Here is a 21,250-nt window from a genome sequence, read left to right on the forward strand (position 1 = left end):
GTGCAGCGCCCAAGAGACCATTCTTTATGTGTGATCCTATAGTGCGATTGTTGGGTCATCAGAGCTAAGCCTGATCCTGTCCTCAATGTCCACACAACGGGGCACCGTGGCTGCAGTGTGTACCATCTACAGGATGCACTGCAGCAAATTGCCAAGGATTCTTCAACAGCCCCTCCCAAACCCGCGACCTCTTCCACCTAGAAGGACAAGGGCAGCAGGCGCATGGGAACACCACCACCTCCAAGTTCCCCTCCAAGTCACACATCATCCTGACTTAGAAATATTTCGGCCATTCCTGCATCGTCACTGAGTCAAAATCCTGGAACTCCCTCCCTAATTGCACTTTGGGAGTACCTTCACCACACGGACTGCAGCGGTTCAAGAAGACGGCTCACCACCACCTTCTCAAGGGCAATTAGGGATGGGCAATAAATGCTGGCCTTGACAGCGATGCCCACATCTCGAGAATTAATTTTTAAAACTTTTCCACCAGAGCTCACTGGATAGCGATCAGGAACACGGTCCTCGGTCAATGGTTCGCCACCCTGGGCCAGAGCTATTTAGACCAATTGTGGGGCAGAGCAGAGAGGGGGAGTAGTCTCTGCATCAGTCAACCAATGCTGCCAAATACTGCTGCTGTTGTCAGGTAATGGACATTGTATTGCGGCTGTCAGGTAACTTAGAATCATAGAACCATACAGCACAGAAGGAGGCCATTCGACCCGTCGTGCCTGTGCCGGCTCTTTGAAAGAGCTCTCCAATTAGTCCCACTCCCTCCCCCGCTCTTTCCCCACAGCCCTGCAAATTTTTCCTTTTCAAGTATTTATCCATTTCCCTTTTGAAAGTTATTATTGAATCTGCTTCCACCGCCCTTTCAGGCAGCGCGTTCCAGATCGCAACAACTCGCCGCGTAAAATAAATTTTATTTTTGCCAATTATCTTAAATCTGCGTCCTTTGGTTACTGACCTTCCTGCCAGTGGAAACAGGTTCTCCTGATTTATTCGATCAAAAACCCTCATAATTTTGAACACCTCTATTAAATTTCCCTTTAACCTTCTCTGCTCTCAGGCGAACAACCCCAGCTTCTCCAGCAATCTCTCCACATAACTGAAGTCCCTCATCCCTGGAACCTTTCCAGTAAATCCCCTCTGCATCCTCCCCAAGGCCTTGCCATCCTTCCTTAACGTGCGGTGCTCTGAATTGGACAAAATCCTCTAGCTGAGGCCTAACCAGTGGTTTATAAAGGTTTGCCTCAACTTCCTTGCTTATGTACTCTATAACTTGACTAACAGATCCTACCAGGCATCTTTTTATTGATGTGCAATAAAAAAAGATTCTCCCCACAGTGTGAAGCAGGCTACGGGAGAAATTGGAGAACTTGGAGCCAATTGACCTTTGAAGACAATTAGAGTGTGGAGCCCAAAATGAGCAGATCAGCAGAACAGAAGGGTTTCCAATTTTGACATACAACAATTCAATAGGAGTTGCACTTTTTTGTGCCATGAACATTATCTATTACATTTATTACGAGGTCCGGCTTCATAATTCTGCCAAACTGAATAACTTACAGCAACGCTGACCGTTTTCTGTCAGCAAGGTTGTTTTCTCTCTCTCTCTTTCACTTTCTCTCTCTCTGTGGTGCCGTAACAAACAAATGGCAGGATTAGCCCAGCCGCTTGGAGTTCGGTTTCCAAAATGGTGGAGAGGAGGTCACGCAATTTTTTTTCTCTCTTCCTTTTGAAAGAAGTTACCTGAAGCAATAAACGTGGTGGCCTTGCAAATCCGAGGTGGCGCGATCCCAGCAGTCCCGACAGAATTCCTGGCATTAGGAGAAGGATTCCGCTGGCGCGATCCCTGGGTGCCAAAGATCCAGGGAAGGTGGTCACCTGGGAAAGGTGGGTGCCTAGCTCCCCCATCCCAGAAGAGGAATCTGGGTCCTCCTATGTCGGGGGTGGGTGGGGTGGGGGTGGGGGGATCTTTTTTTCTGTTTTACTGTTTTTCCCAGGCATATTTCGAGATGCAAGCCCCAATCCCAGCCTGGACACCAGTGGTGGATCCTACTTCACAGAATCACAGAAATCACAGAAACCCCACAATGCAGATAGAGGCCATTTTGGCCCATCAAGCCTGCACCGACACATATCCCACCCCATCCCCGTAACCCCTACACCAACACATATCCCACCCTATCCCTGTAACCCCACGTATTTAATCCCCCTAACACTAAGGGTCAATTTATCATAGCCAATCAACCTAACCCGCACATTTTTGGCTTTGTGCTCTTTGGAGGCCGGAACGCCTTATCTCACTCAGTGACCTAAGAAAACTACTAGGCACTTGGTCAGAGTGTTAAACAAGGCTTTAATCAACTGTTTTACAACATGGAGATCTAGTTGTGTCCTTCACTAGTTCCTGTTAAAGAATGTCCTGAGCAAGCTGGGCCCGTGCCCGAGTATTTATACTCTCCCTGGACAGCGCCACCAGCAGGCCGCCCAGTATTTCTTCATAAGTCATTTCCACATGAATGACAAGATTCATATCACTCAGCGTACAAGCCATCAAGCATACGCCGGTCCCACAATAAATGCCGAGGAACCGAGAACTCCCCACCCTCCACCTTGTCTAGAGTTGCGAGCTCCGGTCGGACATATTCCGGGGGGTGTCATCACATGACCTGCCACCTCCAACCGCCCCTCCACTCTCCCGCCATTGGTCACCCGACATGTCCACCCTCTTCCACAGCGCCATCCCACGGCCAATTGGGCAGCGAATAGACCCTTCGTTACCAGACTGCATGATTCTTGACTCTCAGTCAAACCACCCCTTTCCAATGTTTTTTTCCCAATACCTCCTGATGATTTTTTTCTCCCGGGTTTTTGCTCCCAGCAGTGTTCCGGAGGTTAATCTTCAATTCCTGGAGACTCCAGGGCAGTCCTGGAGGAGTTGGCGACCCAAGTGCTGTCCCCTCCATCAGAGGCCTAGCTTGGGGCCTGCAGAGGGGCCAAACCCCACAAACAAAGCCTCTAGACATGCCGGTGTAAGGCACATCTGGCACATCTGGATCACGGCACAGCTTCTGGTCATTTGGCCAGATACTGGCGGGAGTTACAGTGGGAGCTTACGAGAGCATCAGAGTAAATTCCAGGCTGGATTGTTCCGCAAGGGTTTGGGCATGAAATAATCACAGCATTTAGGGGGGAAAATTATACTCATTGGAGTTTAGAAGAATGAGAGGGGATCTCATCGAAACCTATAAAATTCTAACAGGACTAGACAGACTAGATGCAGGAAGGATGTTCCCGATGGCCGGGGAGTCCAGAACCAGGGGTCACTGTCTAAGGATAAGGCGTAAGCCATTTAGGACAGAGATGAGGAGGAATTTCTTCACCCAGAGAGTGGTGAAGCTGGGGAATTCTCTGCCACAGAGGGCGGTGGAGGCCAATTTATTAAATATATTCAAGAAGGAGTTGGATATATTTCTTAAGGCTAAAGGGATCAAGGGATATGGGGAGAAAGCAGGGACAGGGTACTGAATTTGGATGATCAGCCATGATCTCATTGAATGGCGGAGATGGCTCGAGGGGCCGAATGGCCTACTCCTGCTCCTATCTTCTATGTTTCTAATTGACTCGCGACCACTTTGGGACGAAAAAGTTAGCGCCCCCGCACCCGAAATTGAACGGTAGCGCCCCAAGCAGGAGGCGGAGCGCTACTGAATGCGCTCCCCCTCCCTCTTGGGGCGCTCCCATTGAATATCGTGGTGCTAGGTGCAGCAGCGCCACGTGTGTCGACACGTAGCGCCGCGGTACTACAGGCTTCCCTCCCCTCATTAAAGGGGAGGGGCCTGGCGCAGCGCTCACCGGGGCCCTGCTGGACCACCAGGGAGCGGGGTGCCTGTTATAAATCTCATCATCATCAAGAAACTACTCGTGAAATAACGCTGGACGGCCAGCTGGTGGCGCCGTCCAAGGAGTATAAATACTCGGGCGTGGGCCCAGCTTTCCAGGGACATTTTGTAAGACAAGGAACTAATGAAGTACAACTAGACCTCCATATTCTGAAACAAGTTGATTAAAGCCTTGCTTTATACTCAAACCAAGTGCGTAGTGAGTTTTATTACGTCAGAGCCTGCATAAGAGCCCGGCACTGAAGAGGAGTGCCGGGCTGACCGATTGCGGCCGGCACCCCGCGGGAGGAGGCCAGAGGGGGCAGGTGCTGGCAGGCGGCCCAAAACAAAAATGGCCGCCCGGCACCTGCCCTTTAAATTACGCCGGCCTGGCTGCAAAAATGGCATCCTGACCCTGTCGGACATAGCGTCCAGCGGTAGGTCAGGGGGCGCAAGACAAGTTTGTGGCCGGGGCGCGAGCGAGGCACTGTGTACGGCGATGACATCATCGGCGCGGGCCGCTAACGGCTACCGCCACCGCTGAATTTCGCGGGAGGCGCTAGCGGCGCTGCGCCCCCTCGGGGCGCTAACGCGAGGCACAAAGCAACTGAATTTTCCCCCCTTAATGTTTTCAAATAAAACTATTTTATGAGATATAAATCAATCTGGATTTATGTGGCAACAGTACAGATTCCAGGCGATTAAGGCTCGGTGGGAATCATAGGCACAAGATCATGGCCTGCTGCTAGCGTTACCAACCCTCCTGGATTGGCCTGGAGTCCCCAGGAACTGAAGATTAATCTCCGGGACACTGCTGAGAGCAAAAACCCGGGAGAAAATTCACAAGGGCATTAAAAATGGTGCTTTAAAAAAATTTTCATTGAAAACTTTTGATTATTAGGTGTAAAAATATCCGGCATGGGGGGGAAAAAGGGCTGTTTGACTGACCGCGAAGAGTCATCCAATCCGGTAATGAAGAGTCTAGCTGCTTTCCGATTGGCCGGGGGAAGGCGGGGCGCCGCGAGGTTTCGCATGTCGGGCGACCAATGGCGGGAGCGCGGGGGCGGGGCGGTTAGAGGTCATGTGATGAAACCTCCAGGAATACGTCCAACCAGAGCAGGCCACCCATAACTGCTGCCTTCCCAGCTCAGGGTTGCGATCTCGTGCACGTTCTGTGGGGGCGGGGCCAGACCTTGATAGAGCCCTTTCACTGACGCGATGAATGCCGGGAGAGCCCCACCTCCATAGTGTTCTCTGGCATTCACTCATTCACTGGTCAGAGGAACACAGAAGGAAGCCACAAATCCCACAGCCAACAAAGCTTTGAGCAAGGAAAGGAGGAATCGGAGAAAGATAAGACAAGAAGATAAGACAGTGGAGAGGGGGGGGAAAAGATGTACAGGAAACTTTTTTTTATCCGGCACCGACGGGACCGACGTGGTGCCGGTTCATCAAAAATTCCGGATAACCGAAAGCTATAGTAAAAGATACGGAGCTGAGAGCTCCGTATAAAGCAACAAAACCTGTTGGGTTCAGAGCAATGGCCACAAGTTCCAAGCGTCTCTGTAGCTTAGCAACAGCTGCAGCCACACCCTTGCACAGCAACAGATCGAGGAAGGCAAGTAATAAAACTTACCTGAACCTACTCCTGAATTTTGCCGGTTAACCGAGATTTCCGGTTATTTAGGTGCTGGTAAATCGAAAGTTTCCTGTACATTTAATGGCACGCATATACTGCATGGAAGGAGGCAGCGTCAGTTCCACTGTCACAGCAGTGCCAATGGGAGTCTTATCTTACATAGAATTACATAGAATATACAGCACAGAAACAGGCCATTCGGCCCAACCCGTCTGTGCTGCTGTTTATACTCCACACCAGCCTCCTCCCATTCCATCTCGCTCATCTCAGCCTTTCAGCCTATCTTTCTAGTCCTTTTTCTCTCATGTACTCGGCTAGTTTCCTTTTGAAAGCATCTAAGCTATTTGCCTCACCCACTTCCTGTGGTAGCGAGTTCCACTTTCTAACCTCTCTGAGTAAAGAAGTTTTTCCTTATTTCCCTGTTGGATTTATTGGTAACTATCTTGTTTTATGGGCCCTATGTTTGGACACAAGTGGAAACATTCGCTCCACATCTACCCCATTCATTATTTTAAAGACCTCTATCAGGTCCCCTCTAAGTCTTCTCCTTTCTAAAGAAAAAAGCCCCAACCTGTTCAATCTTTCCCACCGCTTGCTTACATTATTATGATGAAGTTGGGTGTGGTTGGGCTTCCCATATACATGCTCAAATACACAGGCCCCGATTTTCTCCCAGCCGTCGGGCGGGTTTTCAGGCAGACATTAGTGAACAAGATGGGTTTTTACAACAATCCGGTAGTTCCATGGTCACCATTCCTAATACAGGAAACTCTTTTTTTATCCGGCACCGACGGAACCGGCTTAGTGCCGGTTGATCAAAAAGCCCGGAATACAGAGAGGTATACTTACCAAGGTACGAGAGCCCCATACACAGCCACAGGTGCAGGAGTCCCGGTTACACGGCCACAGATCCAGGCGTCCCTGTTGCATAGCAACAGGTGCAGGAACCCCAGTTACACGGCCACAGACCCAGGCGTCCCTGTTGCATAGCAACAGGTGCAGGAACCCCGGTTACACGGCCACTAATATGAAATAAAACTTACCTGAACCTGCTCCTGAATTTTGCCGATTAAGGGAGATTTCCATTTGAAAGAGAGTTTTCTGTACTAGCTTTTGATGCCAGATTTATTTAATTGAATTGAAATTTCCCAGCTGCCATGGCGGGATTTGAACTCATATCTACTGGCTCATTAGTCCAGGTCTCTTGGATTACTAGCCCAGTAACATAACCACTATGTTACCGTATCCAATACTTTGCAGTAGTGTATCAGCTAATATCTTATATGCACATCCATAAAGTCCTTTTTCAGCAGCACATCAACTGCAACGGGATCCTAAACTTATGCTGAAACACAGGCAGACCATTCCCCAGCAGGTCATGTGATAGACAACTTAAACCCTGTTTATGTTTTTGTCCTGAGGAGATGCCTCAGGTACATGACTGAAGTCTGAAAATCTCACCACCCCCCCCCCCCCCGCCGCCCCACCGCTAGGATTTCCTCAGTGTTGACAACTCTAATGATTATATCACAAGTACCCAGAATCTGCTTGATAAAGGAGCGGAGGTCATGAACGCCCAGTCTCACAAACAGGAAGCTAAATTAAGTGAAGGTGCAGAGATATAATAAAATGGAGCCCACTAAAGGTTTCACAGTGAAACAGTCCCGTTACAGACCATGTTCAGGCAGAACTGACAAGCAATTAGTGAAACTGTGAAATTGTTACACTTCTATTTTTGGCTTGTTCATCTAATTAAATTCTTTGGGGGTTTTATTTTTAACAGGGGGACAGCTGTGTGAAGAGGTGAGAGGGAGCAGAGCGAGAGTGGAGGGGGGATAGCTGTCAATGACACTGCCGCTGTATTAGTAATCTGCATCTGTGGATCCACACCATTAGCCAATCAGCTCAGGCGAAGGAACTGAGGCGAAACCCTGCAAAATGAGTAAAGACAGCAGAAGCCAACAACAACTTGCATTTATTTGGCGGCATTAATGTAGTAAAACCTCCCGAGGTGCTTCGCAGGAGTGTTATCAGACAAAATCTGACACCGAGCCATACATCATGACAGGTGACCAAACACTTCGTCAAAGAGGTAGATTTTAAGGAGCGTCTTAAAGGAGGAGAGAGAGGCGGAGAGGATTAGCGAGGGAATTTCAGAGCTCAGGGCCCAGGGAGCTGAAGGCACGGCCGCCAATGGCGGAGCGATGAAAACCAGGCACGCGCAAGAGGGTGGAATTGGAGGACTATGAACACTGGAGCTGTCCACCGGCCTCAGTAAATCACATTAAGCCACCCCAACCCCAAGTGAACAGGTAAACCTTAAAGCATCATGTTTCACCAGGGATTGTAGATGGAGGGGCCGGTGTGGGGAGGCGAGGGGGAGCGGATTATTGTTCGTGTGAAGCCAGGTCTTCAACCAGCAGGAACCTTCTTTGAGGGAAGGCTTTTCACCAACAGGGACCTTCTTTAAAGAGTCTTTGGACCCATGGTCCCCAAAGCTCTCCACCACTGGGGGTTTTCCTCACCTCATGTCTGGGTCTGTTGTAGACTAATTAGAGAGAGATTAACTGCGATTATTAGTGAACAATTCTGTATAGTTGTATCATGTGATCACCAGGATGCTAGAAGGCAAACTAGATTCGTTTAGCAATTCCCATGCACCTACAACAACAACAAACAACAACGTGTGTATTTATATAGCGCCTTTAACATGGTAAAATGTCCCAAGGCGCTTCACAGGAGTGTTAACAAATAGAATTTGACACCGAGCCACATAAGGAGATATTAGAACAGGTGAGCAAAAGCTTGGTCAAAGAGGTAGGTTTTAAGGAGCGTCTTAAAGGAGGAGAGAGAGGCGGAGAGGTTTAGGGAGGGAATTCCAGAGTTTAGGGCCTAGGCAGCTGAGGGCACGGCCGCCAATGGTGGAGCGAAGAAAATCGGGGGATGCTCAAGAGGCCGGAATTGGAGGAGCGCAGAGATCTCGGAGGGTTGTAGAGCTGGAAAGAGGTTTCATGAAAACAAGAATGAGAATTTTTAAATGGAGGTGTTGCCAGAGCAGGAGGCGATGTGGGCCAGCAAGGACCATTGACTGAGCGGCTCAATGCCTGGTACAAATAGGCACATCCCACGATCTGCCCATCTGTAGCTGAAACTTGCAGTATGCGTCCTACAACCAGCGTTGGACCCCACTTTGCTTATTTAAGAAGCTCTCCGCTTGTTTCAGGCGAGCGGGCTGCTCGCCCATTTATAGGTCCTCCTGAAAATTGCTGACTGACGTGGCCCTGCCCCCGACACACAACATGCCGGATGTCTGCTTTTTACGGGCGAGGAATGGACGACCAACTGTTGAAAATAACCCCCGCATCTCTACTAAGGGCAATCCAGCTCTCTCACACTGTTGGACTCGATACCCCTTCCAAGCCAGGTCTCTGTATTAATGACTACGTGTGTCTACCAATGTCAATCCAGCTCCATCTCAACTCAATATCGAGTTCAACAATTTCAGATCATAACCTCGGCCCCTATTATATTTTAACTTATTTTTTATCCACACCTTTGTTTTGGCCCTTTTCCCCCCCACCTTTTCTCTCTCCCACATGGCAGCTGTCTCCCATTCTGCCAGCGCATTTCACACCTAATCTAGAGCCGTCTTTTGTCTCCACTAGTCCTATCACTATCTCGTCTCGTTTTGAATACCTCTTAATGTCTCTTCACTTCTCTTTTGTTCTCTCCCAGCCCCCAAACTGGCCTTTTAATCTGTTTCATTTCCTGTGCTTTTTCAGTCTTGACAAAGGGTTTGACCCGAAACGTTGACTCTATTTTATCTCCACGAATGTTGCCTGGCCTGCTGAGTTTTTTCAGCATTTTCTGTTGTTATTTCAATCCAGCTCCCTTGTGCTGTCAAGTCTCAGTAACTCCTAGGTCGAGAACCATATCTACTGATTATATTGCGGTCCCCTCTCTCTCCCCGCAATTCCTCCGAGCCAGCTCCCCAGCGATGAGATCAGCACCGAATATTTAACGGGCAGGATAGGAAACCATGTCAAATTAATACTGTTGAGTGTAATACCTGCAAATTGTTGTAAAGTGCTTGTACCGAGGCTCTGGCCAAAGTGCATCAATTAATGCACTCACCATGTTGCAAGTGCATAAAATTGCTTTCTGCAAAAGTAGTCAGGCAAATGTCCTGTACTCTGCTCATCACCACCTGCAGGAGGTCACTTAACGGTAAAGGGAAGTTTCCTGCTGGCCAAAAATGGCTAATGGAGAAGTCAAAAGCTCCTAATTGTTATTGGCACCATGCTGTCTCGGTGCTTGGAGGTTGTAGCAACAATCCTCCCACAGCTCTCCAGTGTCCTCTGTCTCAGACTGTGGGTATAGTAGAAGCTCTCCTCGTAGGCAGACAGTCTTGTGACTCTCTGGCCTTTCTCCAGCTCTTTTCTCTCTGCTTCTATCTCCTTAATTCTTTCCTTCTTCTGTCTCTGTTGTTCCTTCAATCACTCCGCAGCCATGGCCTCGCCGCCCCCCCCCCCCCGCCCCATCCCGCTCAGGCCGCGCGCCAGCTGCTGTCGCTGGAAGAGATACCACTCATGCGTGGCAGCAAGTTTAAAGTTGTGTCAGCCGTGGCTCAGTGGGTAGCGCACTTTGCCTCTGAGTTAGAAGGTTGTGGGTTCAAGTCCCACTCCAGGGACTGGTGCATATAAAGCTATACTGACACACCGAGGGAGTACTGCACTGTCGGAGGTGCCGTCTTTCAGATGAGACGTTAAACTCAATCCCCGTCTGCTCTCTCAGGTGGACGTGAAAGATCCCAAGGCACTATTTTGAAGAAGAGCAGGGGGGTTATCCCCGGTGTCCTGGGCCAATATTTCTCCCTCAACCAACATAACAAAAACAGATGATCTGGTCATTATCACAATGCTGTTTGTGAGAGCTTGCTGTGCACAAATTGGCTGCCGCATGTCCCACATTACAACAGTGACTACACTTCAACAAGTACTTCAATGGCTGTAAAGCGCTTTGAAACGTCTGGTGGTTGTGAAAGGCGCTAGAGAAATGCAAGTCTTTCTTTCTAAAGGGCCCGCGCAGGGAAAAAAAAAATGAGAGGGAACACTGCCTACAACCCTCAGTGATCCCTGCGTTCATCCAAATCCGGCCTCTTGCACATCCCCGATTTCAATCACCGCACATTGGTGGCCGTGCCTTCAGCTGCCCGGGCCCTAAGCTCTGGAATTCCCTCCCTACCTCTCTTTCCTCCTTTAAGATGTTCCTTAAAACCTACCTCTTTGACCAAGCTTTTGGCCATCTGTCCCTAATATCTCCTTATGTGGCTCGGTGTCAAATCTTGTTTGATAATCGCTCCTATGAAGCGCCTTGGGAGGTTTTATTATGTTGAATACGCTATGTGAATGCGAGATGCTGTTGTCGTACATGTGCTGATGCCAGCTTAATCAGCATGCAGCCCCTTTAAACTTGACTTAACGCCCTTGTGTTTACCGAAACAAGGTGAAGCCCAATGCTGCAGGCCCCAGCTTATGCAGTGCGACGCTATTTGTGACTGGGGCACACTAATCTAGGCTGACACTCCAGTGCAGTGCTGAGGAAGTGCTGCACTGTCGGAGGTGCCGTCTTTTGGATGAGACGTTAAACCGAGGCCCCGTCTGCTCTCTCAGGTGGACGTAAAAGATCCCACGGCACTATTTCACAGAAGAGCAGGAGAGTTATCGCCGGTGTCCTGGCCAATATTTATCCTTCAGTCAACATTAACAAAAACATTATCTGGCTATTATCACATTGCTGTTTGCGGGAGCTTGCTGTGCACAAATTGGCTGCCCCATTTCCTACATTACAACAGTGACTCCACTTCAAAAGTACTTCATTGGCTGTGAAGCACTTTGGGACGTTCTGAGGTTGTGAAAGGCGCTATAGAAATGCAAGTCTTTCCTTTTTTGTGTACCTATGAAACTGCACGGCATGTAGAAACAACTTGCTCGCCCCTGGTGTTTTAAATAACCTGCTGTTGTCTCTATCACAGATGTGCACTGGCTGAAATATTGACTTTTCAAATTTATCATTAATATTTAATTGAATAAAAGAAACCCACCTTATCGACGTCAGGTAAGTTGAGCTGAAAGAATCTATTCTGCTTTGTTCATGCGGTTTGTGATGTCACCTCAGCTATTCAACAGCCAGTTGCAGACTTGTAACATCCCACAACTCTCCACTGCTCAAATGGCTTGCAAGCATTTTATTGTATGTCTTTTGGTTGCTGAGTATGAGGAACACTACCTATAACACACTCTCTCGTTCTCTCCCTCTCTCGTTCTCTCCCCCTCTCGTTCTCTCCCTCTCTCGTTCTCACCCTCTCTCGTTCTCTCCCTATCTCGTTCTCACCCTCTCTCGTTCTCTCTCTCTCTCGTTCTCTCCCTCTCTCGTTCTCTCCCGCTCTCGTTCTCTCCCTCTCTCGTTCTCTCTCTCTGTCTCGTTCTCTCCCTCTCTCGTTCTCTCCCTCTCTCGTTCTCTCACTCTCTCGTTCTCACCCTCTCTCCTTCTCTCCCTCTCTCGTTCTCTCCCGCTCTCGTTCTCTCTCCCTCTCTCGTTCTCTCCCTCTCTCGTTCTCTCCCTCTCTCGTTCTCTCGTTCTCTCTCCCTCTCTCGTTCTCTCTCCCTCTCTCGTTCTCTCCCTCTCTCGTTCTCTCCCTCTCTCGTTCTCTCCCTCTCTCGTTCTCTCTCTCTCTCGTTCTCTCCCTCTCTCGTTCTCTCTCTCTCTCGTTCTCTCCCTCTCTCGTTCTCTCTCTCTCGTTCTCTCCCTCTCTCGTTCTCTCCCTCTCGCGTTCTCTCTCCCTCTATCTCTCTCTTCCTCACTCCCTCTCTTTCTCTCTCCCTCTCTTTCTCTCTCCCTCTCTTTCTCGTTCCCTCTCTTTCTCACTCCCTCTCTTTCTCACTCCCGCTCTTTCTCGCTCCCTCTCTTTCTCGCTCCCTCTCTTTCTCGCTCCCTCTCTTTCTCGCTCCCTCTCTTTCTCGCTCCCTCTCTTCCTCGCTCCCTCTCTTTCTCGCTCCCTCTCTTTCTCGCTCCCTCTCTTTCTCGCTCCCTCTCTTTCTCACTCCCTCTTTCTCACTCCCTCTCTTTCTCGCTCCCTCTCTTTCTCGCTCCCTCTCTTTCTCGCTCCCTCTCTTTCTCACTCCCTCTTTCTCGCTCCCTCTCTTTCTCGCTCCCTCTCTTTCTCTCTCCCTCTCTTTCTCGCTCCCTCTCTTTCTCGCTCCCTCTCTTTCTCACTCCCTCTCTTTCTCACTCCCTCTCTTTCTCACTCCCTCTCTTTCTCACTCCCTCTTTCTCGCTCCCTCACTTTCTCGCTCCCTCTCTTTCTCACTCCCTCTCTTTCTCACTCCCTCTCTTTCTCGCTCCCTCTCTTTCTCACTCCCTCGTTTTCTCACTCCCTCTTTCTCGCTCCCTCTCTTTCTCACTCCCTCTTTCTCACTCCCTCTCTTTCTCACTCCCTCTTTCTCGCTCCCTCACTTTCTCGCTCCCTCTCTTTCTCACTCCCTCTTTCTCACTCCCTCACTTTCTCACTCCCTCTTTCTCGCTCCCTCTCTTTCTCACTCCCTCTCTTTCTCACTCCCTCTCTTTCTCACTCCCTCTTTCTCGCTCCCTCGCTTTCTCGCTCCCTCTCTTTCTCACTCCCTCTCTTTCTCACTCCCTCTCTTTCTCACTCCCTCTTTCTCGCTCCCTCGCTTTCTCGCTCCCTCTCTTTCTCGCTCCCTCTCTTTCTCGCTCCCTCTCTTTCTCGCTCCCTCTCTTTCTCTCTCCCTCTCTTTCTCTCTCCCTCTCTTTCTCGCTCCCTCTCTTTCTCGCTCCCTCTCTTTCTCGCTCCCTCTCTTTCTCTCTCCCTCTCTTTCTCTCTCCCTCTCTTTCTCACTCCCTCTCTTTCTCACTCCCTCTCTTTCTCTCTTTCTCACTCCCTCTCTTTCTCACTCCCTCTCTTTCTCACTCCCTCTCTTTCTCTCTCCCTCTCTTTCTCGCTCCCTCTCTTTCTCGCTCCCTCTCTTTCTCGCTCCCTCTCTTTCTCGCTCCCTCTCTTTCTCACTCCCTCTCTTTCTCACTCCCTCTCTTCCTCACTCCCTCTCTTTCTCACTCCCTCTCTTTCTCTCTCCCTCTCTTTCTCACTCCCTCTCTTTCTCACTCCCGCTCTTTCTCACTCCCTCTCTTTCTCACTCCCTCTCTTTCTCACTCCCTCTCTTTCTCACTCCCTCTCTTCCTCACTCCCTCTCTTTCTCACTCCCTCTCTTTCTCTCTCCCTCTCTTTCTCACTCCCTCTCTTTCTCACTCCCGCTCTTTCTCACTCCCTCTCTTTCTCACTCCCTCTCTTTCTCACTCCCTCTCTTTCTCGCTCCCTCTCTTTCTCAAGGTAATTACAAAGGTATGAAGGCAGACTTGGTTAAAGTAGACTGGGAAAATATATTACAGGGTAAGACTGTAGAAAAGCAGTGGCAAACATTTAAGGGGATATTTCATAACTCTCAGCAAAGATATATTCCAGTGAGAAAGACTCTAAGAGAAGGATGAACCATCCATGGCTAACTAAGGGAGTAATGGATGATATCAAATTGAAAACAAAGGCATACAATGTTGCAAAGAGTAGTGGAAGGCCAGAGGATTGGGAAATTTTTAAAAAAGCAGCAAAGCCTGACTAAAAATGATAAAGAGAGAGAAGATTGCTTATGAGAGTAAGCTTGCAAGAAATATAAAAACAGACAGTAAGAACTTCTACAAGTATATAAAAAGGAAGAGAGTAAAGTAAACGTTGGTCCCCTAGAGGATGAGTCTGGGGAATTAATAATGGGAAACAGGGAAATGGCAGAGACCTTGAACAAATATTTTGTATCAGTCTTCACGATAGAAGACACTAAAAGCATCCCAATAATGGATAATCAAGGGGCTATTGGAGTGGGGGGGGGGGGAATTAAAACAATCACTATCACTAGAGAGAAAGTACTAGGCAAACTAATGGGACTAAAGGTGGACAAGTCCCCTGGACCTGATGGCCTGCATCCTAGGGTCTTAAAAGAGGTGGCTGCAGAGATAGTGGATGCATTGGTTGTAATCTACCAAAATTCCCTGGATTCTGGAAAACCGCAATGTAATGCCCCTATTTAAGAAAGGAGGGAGACGGAAAGCAGGCAACTTTCGACCAGTTAGCCTAACCTCTGTCATTGGGAAAATGCTGGAGTCCGTCATTAAGGAAGTGGTAGCAGGATATTTAGAAAATCATAATATAGTCAAGCAGAGTCAGCATGGTTTTATGAAAGGGAAATCATGTTTGACAAATTTGCTGGAGTTCTTTGAGGATGTAATGAGCAGGGTGGATAAAGGGGAACCAGTAGATGTAGTGTATTTGGATTTCCAGAAGGCATTCGATAAGGTGCCACATAAAAGGTTACTACGCAAGAGCTCACGGGGTTGGGGGTAATATATTAGCATGGATAGAGGATTGGCTAACTAACAGAAAACAGAGGGTCGGGACAAATAGGTCAGTTTCATATTGGGAAACGGTAACGAGTGGGGTGCCGCAGGGATCAGTGCTGGGGCCTCAACTATTTACAATCTATATTAATGACTTATATCACCATGCCAGAAAAGTCAGGCCCTGCCTTAAAGCGAGGCCCCGTCTGCTCTCTCGGCCGGATGTAAAAGATCCCATGGCACTATTTCGATAGAAGAGCAGGGACCGAGTGTACTGTAGCCAAATTTGCTGATGATACAAAGATAGGTGGGAAAGCAAATTGTGTGGAGGACGCAAAGAATCTCGAAAGGGGTATAGATAGACTCAGTGAGTGGGCAACAATCTGGCAGATGGAGTTTAATGTGGGAAAATGCGAGGTTATCCACTTTGGTAGGAAAAATAAAAAAGCAAATTATTATTTAAATGGAGAGATTACAAAATGCTGAGATACAGAGGGATCTGGGGGTCCTTGTACATGAATCAAAAAAGTTAGCATGCAGGTACAGCAAGTAATTAGGAAGGCAAATGGAGTGATGGCCTTTATTGCAAAAGGGGGATGGAGTATAAAAGTAGGGAAGTCTTGTTACAACTGTACAGGGCGCTGGTGAGACCACACCTGGAGTAGTGCGTACAGTTTTGGTCTCCTTATTTAAGGAAGGATATACTTGCATTGGCAGCAGTTCAGAGAACGTTCACGAGGTTGATTCCGGAGATGAAGGGGTTGTCTTATGAGGAAAGGTTGAGCAGGTTGGGCCTATACTCATTGGAGTTTAGAAGAATGAGAGGGGATCTTATTGAAACATATAAGATTCTGAGGGGGCTTGACAGGGTCGATGCAGAGAGGATGTTTCCCCTCGTGGGGGAATCTAAAACTAGGGGGGCATAGTTTCAGAATAAGGGGGCACCCATTTAAGACGGAAATGAGGAGGAATTTCTTCTCTCAGAGGGTCGTGAATCTTTGGAATTCTCTTCCCCAGAGAGCTGTGGAGGCTGGGTCATTGAATATATTTAATGTGGAGATAGACAGATTGTTGAACGATAGGGGAGTCGAGGGTTATGGGGAGCGGGCAGGGAAGTGGAGTTGAGGCCAGGATCAGATCAGCCATGATCTTATTGAATGGTGGAGCAGGCTCGAGGGGGTGAATGACCAACTCCTGCTCCTACGTCTTATGTTCCTTATGTTCTCCCTCTCTTTCTCACTCCCTCTCTTTCTCTCTCCCTCTCTCCCCTCTCTTTCTCACTCCCTCTCTTTCTCTCTCCCTCTCTCCCCTCTCTTTTTCCCTCTCTCTCTTCATTCTCTCCCTCCCCCCACAAGAGGTCCCTCTGCAATAGGCTTTGACAGCTTAAACCCAGTCCCTTGTGGTTGTGGACCTTCAGTACCAAACTGCCTATTAATTCAGCATGAATTGAGGCCACAGGGTGAGTGGTTTGGGGAAAAGAATGTGCCACACTGGAGCAGTGTTATTCCATAGCTGGCACTGAGGCACATTGTTGCAGCAATGTCATAGGAGTACACAGGATATACGGCACAGGAACAGGCCATTCGGCCCAACCAGTCCATGCCGGCGTTTATGCTCCACTCGAGCCTCCTCCCGTCTTTCCTCATCTAAATCTATCAGCATAACCCTCTATTCCCTTCTCCCTCATGCTTGTCCAGCCTCCCCTTAAATGCATCTATACTATTCGCTTCAACCACTCCCTGTGGTAGCGAGTTCCACATTCTCACCACTCTCTGGGTAAAGAAGTTTCTCCTGAATTCCCTATTTGATTTCTTGGTGACTATCTTATATTGATGGCCTCTAGTTTTGCTCTTCCCCACAAGTGGAAACATTCTCTCTGTATCCACTCGATCAAAACCTTTCATAATTTTAAAGACCTCTATTAGGTCACCCCTCAGCCTGCTTTCTTCAAGTGAAAAGAGACCCAGCCTGTTCATCCTTTCCTGATATGTATACCCTCGCATTTCTGGTATCATCCCTGTAAATCTTCTCTGCACCCTCTCCAGTGCCTCCGTATCCTTTTTATAATATGGTGACCAGAACTGTACACAGCACTCTAAGTGTGGTCTAACCAAGGTTCGATACAGGTTTAGCATAACTTCCCTACTTTTCAATTCTACCCCTCTAGAAATGTCGCTGGAGTTTTGAAGGTGACATTTGTTCACATTTCACATGGGCAGTTTTTTCAGGGGTACTCCATTTGTTCATGTTAGGGACAACAATCCCAAAGTGGCTTCTTACCACTCCCAGCTCTGTGCCCCTCTGGGCACCGTGCACCTCCCGGGCCCGCGCCCCTCCCGGCCCCTACCTTACTCAACGCTGCTGCCCACTGTGGGCGGCAATTCTCACGAGACATTGATTTCCTGCCCACGACGTTCAGCGGAATTCAATCCCTTGGAACAACAACCAGGAACCAGGAGCTGGGAAGGAGGAGGAGCAGCCGGGAGTGGCATTGTGTGGGGGAGGTAGAGAGAGGGGCAATGTGAATGTGGGGAGCAAGGGGGAAGAGTGAATTTGGGCAGGAGCGGAGTCCAGCACATGAGGACCAGATCCAGGATGAACTGGGAGGAGGAAGCCAGGCCTGTGTGAGCTGAGGATTTAACTCGGATATAGTAACAGAGGACACCAATAGAATCCACGATAGTCCGTGATTTCTCCAAAGGAAATGAAAGAAAATTCTTGCAATGTTTGCCCCAATCTTACGCAGTACAAGTGAAGGAAGGGCGTGGATATGTTACAAGACCCTGCCTCGGTATAACAACGTGGCGTGGGTCTACACTCAGAATGGCTTTGTGTTGACACATCTCTGGACGTGTTGATCAGCCTTTGTTAGTGCTTCAGGTGGACCAGTTTGGTGCTTTACTCCATGACATGAATCAGTCATTCATGAAAGAAAGAAAGACTTATGAAATAATACTGAGCGGCCTGCAGGTGGCGCTGTCCAGGGAGAGTATAAATACTCGGGCACGGGCCCAGCTTGCGCAGGACATTCTTAACAGGAACTAGTGAAGGACACAACGAGACTTCCATGTTGTAAAACAGTTGATTAAAGCTTTGTTTAACGCTTCGACCAAGTGCCTAGTAGTTTTCTTACGTCACTCCGCACTTAACCCGTGCGGCACCTGACCTGGGACTGCTGGGTGCCTGAAACAGGAAATGTCTTATTCCCTGGCAGTAGCGTCCCTCACCTTGAGGAGCGTTAAATTTACAAAACAACATGAAATTCAGCCAGGAGAAGGTTGCCCCTATAGGTCCCCACTGTACCGATAGCAGTTACTATTCATTCATTCAAATGCAAATTAGATAGATTTCTTTCATAAGATAACATCTTGGGATGCAGTATATGAGTAATTTGAGACGTGACATGTGGTGACTGTAGCAATGCTCGGGAGGAACATAGAAACATAGAAGATAGGAGCAGGAGTCGGCCATTCGGCCCCTCGAGCCTGCTCCGCCATTCAGTGAGATCATGGCTGATCATCCAAATTCAGTACCCTGTCCCTGCTTTCTCCCCATATCCCTTGATCCCTTTAGCCTTAAGAAATATATCGAACTCCTTCTTGAATATATTTAATGAATTGGCCTCTACTGCCTTGTGTGGCAGAGAATTCCACAGGTTCACCACTCTCTGGGTGAAGAAATTCCTCCTCATCTCAGTCCTAAATGGCTTACCCCTTATCCTTAAACTGTGACCCCTGGTTCTGGACTCCCCCGCCATCGGGAACATCCTTCCTGCATCTAGTCTGTCTAGTCCTGTTAGAATTTTATAAGTTTCAATGAGTTTCAACAGGTGACTTCGGACCTCTGGTTCCCAAAGTTCTCCCCCACTGGGGGTTTTCCTCGCCTCGTGTCTGGGTCTGTTGTAGACTCATTGATAAAGATCGATCACTGTGATTGGTCAACAACTTCACTATCGCATCATGCAACTACCAGGATGGTAGAAGGTGAACTAGATGGACCTTGGCCTTTTTCGGTCTTGCAATCCCTATGTACCTGAAAAGGCATTGTTGGTGTTGAGGAAGTAGATTTCTTCTCTTCCATCACCATCGATGTCGCAGGCTGCCACGCCAATAGCGTTGCCCTGGCGATCACGGAGCGAGTAGTAAGGAGAGCTGCGCTCATCGGCTGCGATGTTCTGGAGCTTCTTCGTGACTTTGTCATATTTAAGCACCAAGTTTGGACCATTGTACCTGTGGAAACACAAAGCCCATGAAATATATTAAGGACGAGGCTTGAACAGATTTGAGAGTCAGCTCCCCACCCCCGAGGATTCACTGCCCACTGTGACACACAGCGCAGAAGGTCCCAAGCCTCACTCAGTGAAGAGGGCAGGTTGGAAGATCTCCCACGGGTCTGCTCCTGGCCCTGGCCAAGATGACCCCAGTCACAGGTCCAGGTTGTACACAGCCCATGTGGGGATTGTGGTCAGCTCTGGCTGCGTGTCCTTCTTCTGCGGCTTTGTCCATGCCAGGGCAGCCCTGGAGAAGGAGCGCGCGGTGTCCACCAATACGCTTGAAGCCTTCCGCGACTGGTGGGCACCGCAGGGACTAGAGTGTTAAGACACAGAGAATAACATTATGAGTTCGTTTGATAAGTTACCTTTGTTTGTGATGATTTTGTTTTCTATTGTTTGTGCCCCTCTAAAAAGGGGGGCAAAGAGGCTTCAAGACGATTTAGACAAGTTGGGTGAGTGGGCAAATACATGGCAGATGCAGTATAACGTGGATAAATGTGAAGGGAGGATAAACCGAAAGGTAGAGTATTATTTAAATGGTGATAGATTGGGAAATGTTGATGTACAGAGGGACCTGGGTGTCCTTGTACACCAGTCACTGAACGCAAACATGCAGGTGCAGCAAGCAGTTAGGAAGGCAAATGGTATGTTGGCCTTCATTGCAAGAGGATTTGAGTACAGGAACAAGGATGTCTTACTACAGTTATACAGGGCCTTGGTGAGACCACACCTGGAGCACTGTGTGCAGTTTTGGTCTCCTTACCCAAGAAAGGATATACTTGCCATAGAGGGAGTGCAGCGAAGGTTCACCAGACTGATTCCTGGGATGGCAGGGCTGTCGTATGAGGAGAGATTGGGTCGACTAGGCCTGTCTTCACTCGAGTTTAGAAGAATGAGCGGGAATCTCATTGAAACGTATAAAATTGTGACAGGGCTAGACAGATTGGATGCAGAGAGGATATTTCCCCTGGCTCGGCGGGGGGGGGGGTCTAGAATGAGGGGTCACAGTCTCAGGATACGGGGTAGGACATTTAGGACTGAGATGAGGAGAAATTTCTTCACTCAGTGGGTGGTGAACCTGTGGAATTCTCTACCACAGAAGGCAGTGGAGGCTAAGTCACTGAATATATTTAAGAAGGAGATAGATAGATTTCTAGACACAAAAGGTGTCAAGGGTTATGGGGAGAGAGCGGGAATATGGTATTGAGATAGAGGATCAGCCATGATCACATTGAATAGCGGTGCAGACTCGAAGGGCCGAATGGCCTACTCCTGCTCCTATTTTTCTCTGTTTCTATGTTTTGTTAGATTATCTTGTTGGCTGACACTGGGACAACCCAGTGTCCTGATTAGTCCCATCAGAAGAGTAGAAGTCCCAAGGCAATTTCCTCAGTTGGTCGATACTGAGTCAGCTGAACTCAGACAGGTCGGCCGTTGGGATGCTAGGATTGGCCTCAACGTCATCTGGCAGGTGTCTTACTGCCATCCATTGAGTGAGGGCAGGACCAGGCTCGACTGTAATGGTGCACCCCATGGTCAAATAGTCTGCCGATGTTCACCATCTAACCTCCCACATGAAGAACAGCCATTTGGGAAACACACAGGTGGGCAGGCGGGTTGTGGCATGTGGTACCCTATACTGTTGGGGGGTGAGCAGAAAAAAACATCACCAATATTTATCCCTAAACCAGCATCACTAAAGAAAAAAACCACATGATTATTGAAAGAGTTGAAAGGGCTAAAATAAGGGAATTGAGGAACCGAGCATACATCCAACCATATAAAGAGTTGTTATGTACAAGTCCCATAGGGAAGTATGGTGTAATGTGGTCAAATGGTCAAACCATCAGTTGCTAATTGAATAAAGTGCACAAACTGTTAGTTACTAATTGAGGAATGTGGTAAAGATAACGTATGGGGTCACAGGACTATGTAAACGGTCAAAATGTGCACACGGGTCGCAAGAATTTGCACCCGAAATCAACTGCATGA

At 48.5% G+C, this 21,250-nt stretch overlaps 1 protein-coding gene across 1 annotated transcript in view; it reads right to left on the reverse strand.

Moving 5' to 3' along the window:
* The window catches only part of LOC147113322 (cartilage acidic protein 1-like), a 270,647-nt gene extending 251,047 nt beyond the window's left edge, over positions 1-19,600 (reverse strand). The window contains exons 1-2 of the mRNA XM_085996116.1: positions 19,587-19,600; positions 19,018-19,214 (exon numbers count right to left, since the gene is read on the reverse strand). Of these exons, the coding sequence (XP_085852242.1) occupies positions 19,018-19,214; positions 19,587-19,600 (211 nt within the window). The remainder of the gene's footprint in view (positions 1-19,017; positions 19,215-19,586) is intronic.
* Positions 19,601-21,250: the final 1,650 nt, after the last annotated feature.

Source organism: Somniosus microcephalus, chromosome 8, assembly GCF_052327205.1.
Source record: "Somniosus microcephalus isolate GS21.2 chromosome 8, FLI_Smic_1.0, whole genome shotgun sequence".
NCBI classification, from domain to species: Eukaryota; Metazoa; Chordata; class Chondrichthyes; order Squaliformes; family Somniosidae; genus Somniosus; species Somniosus microcephalus.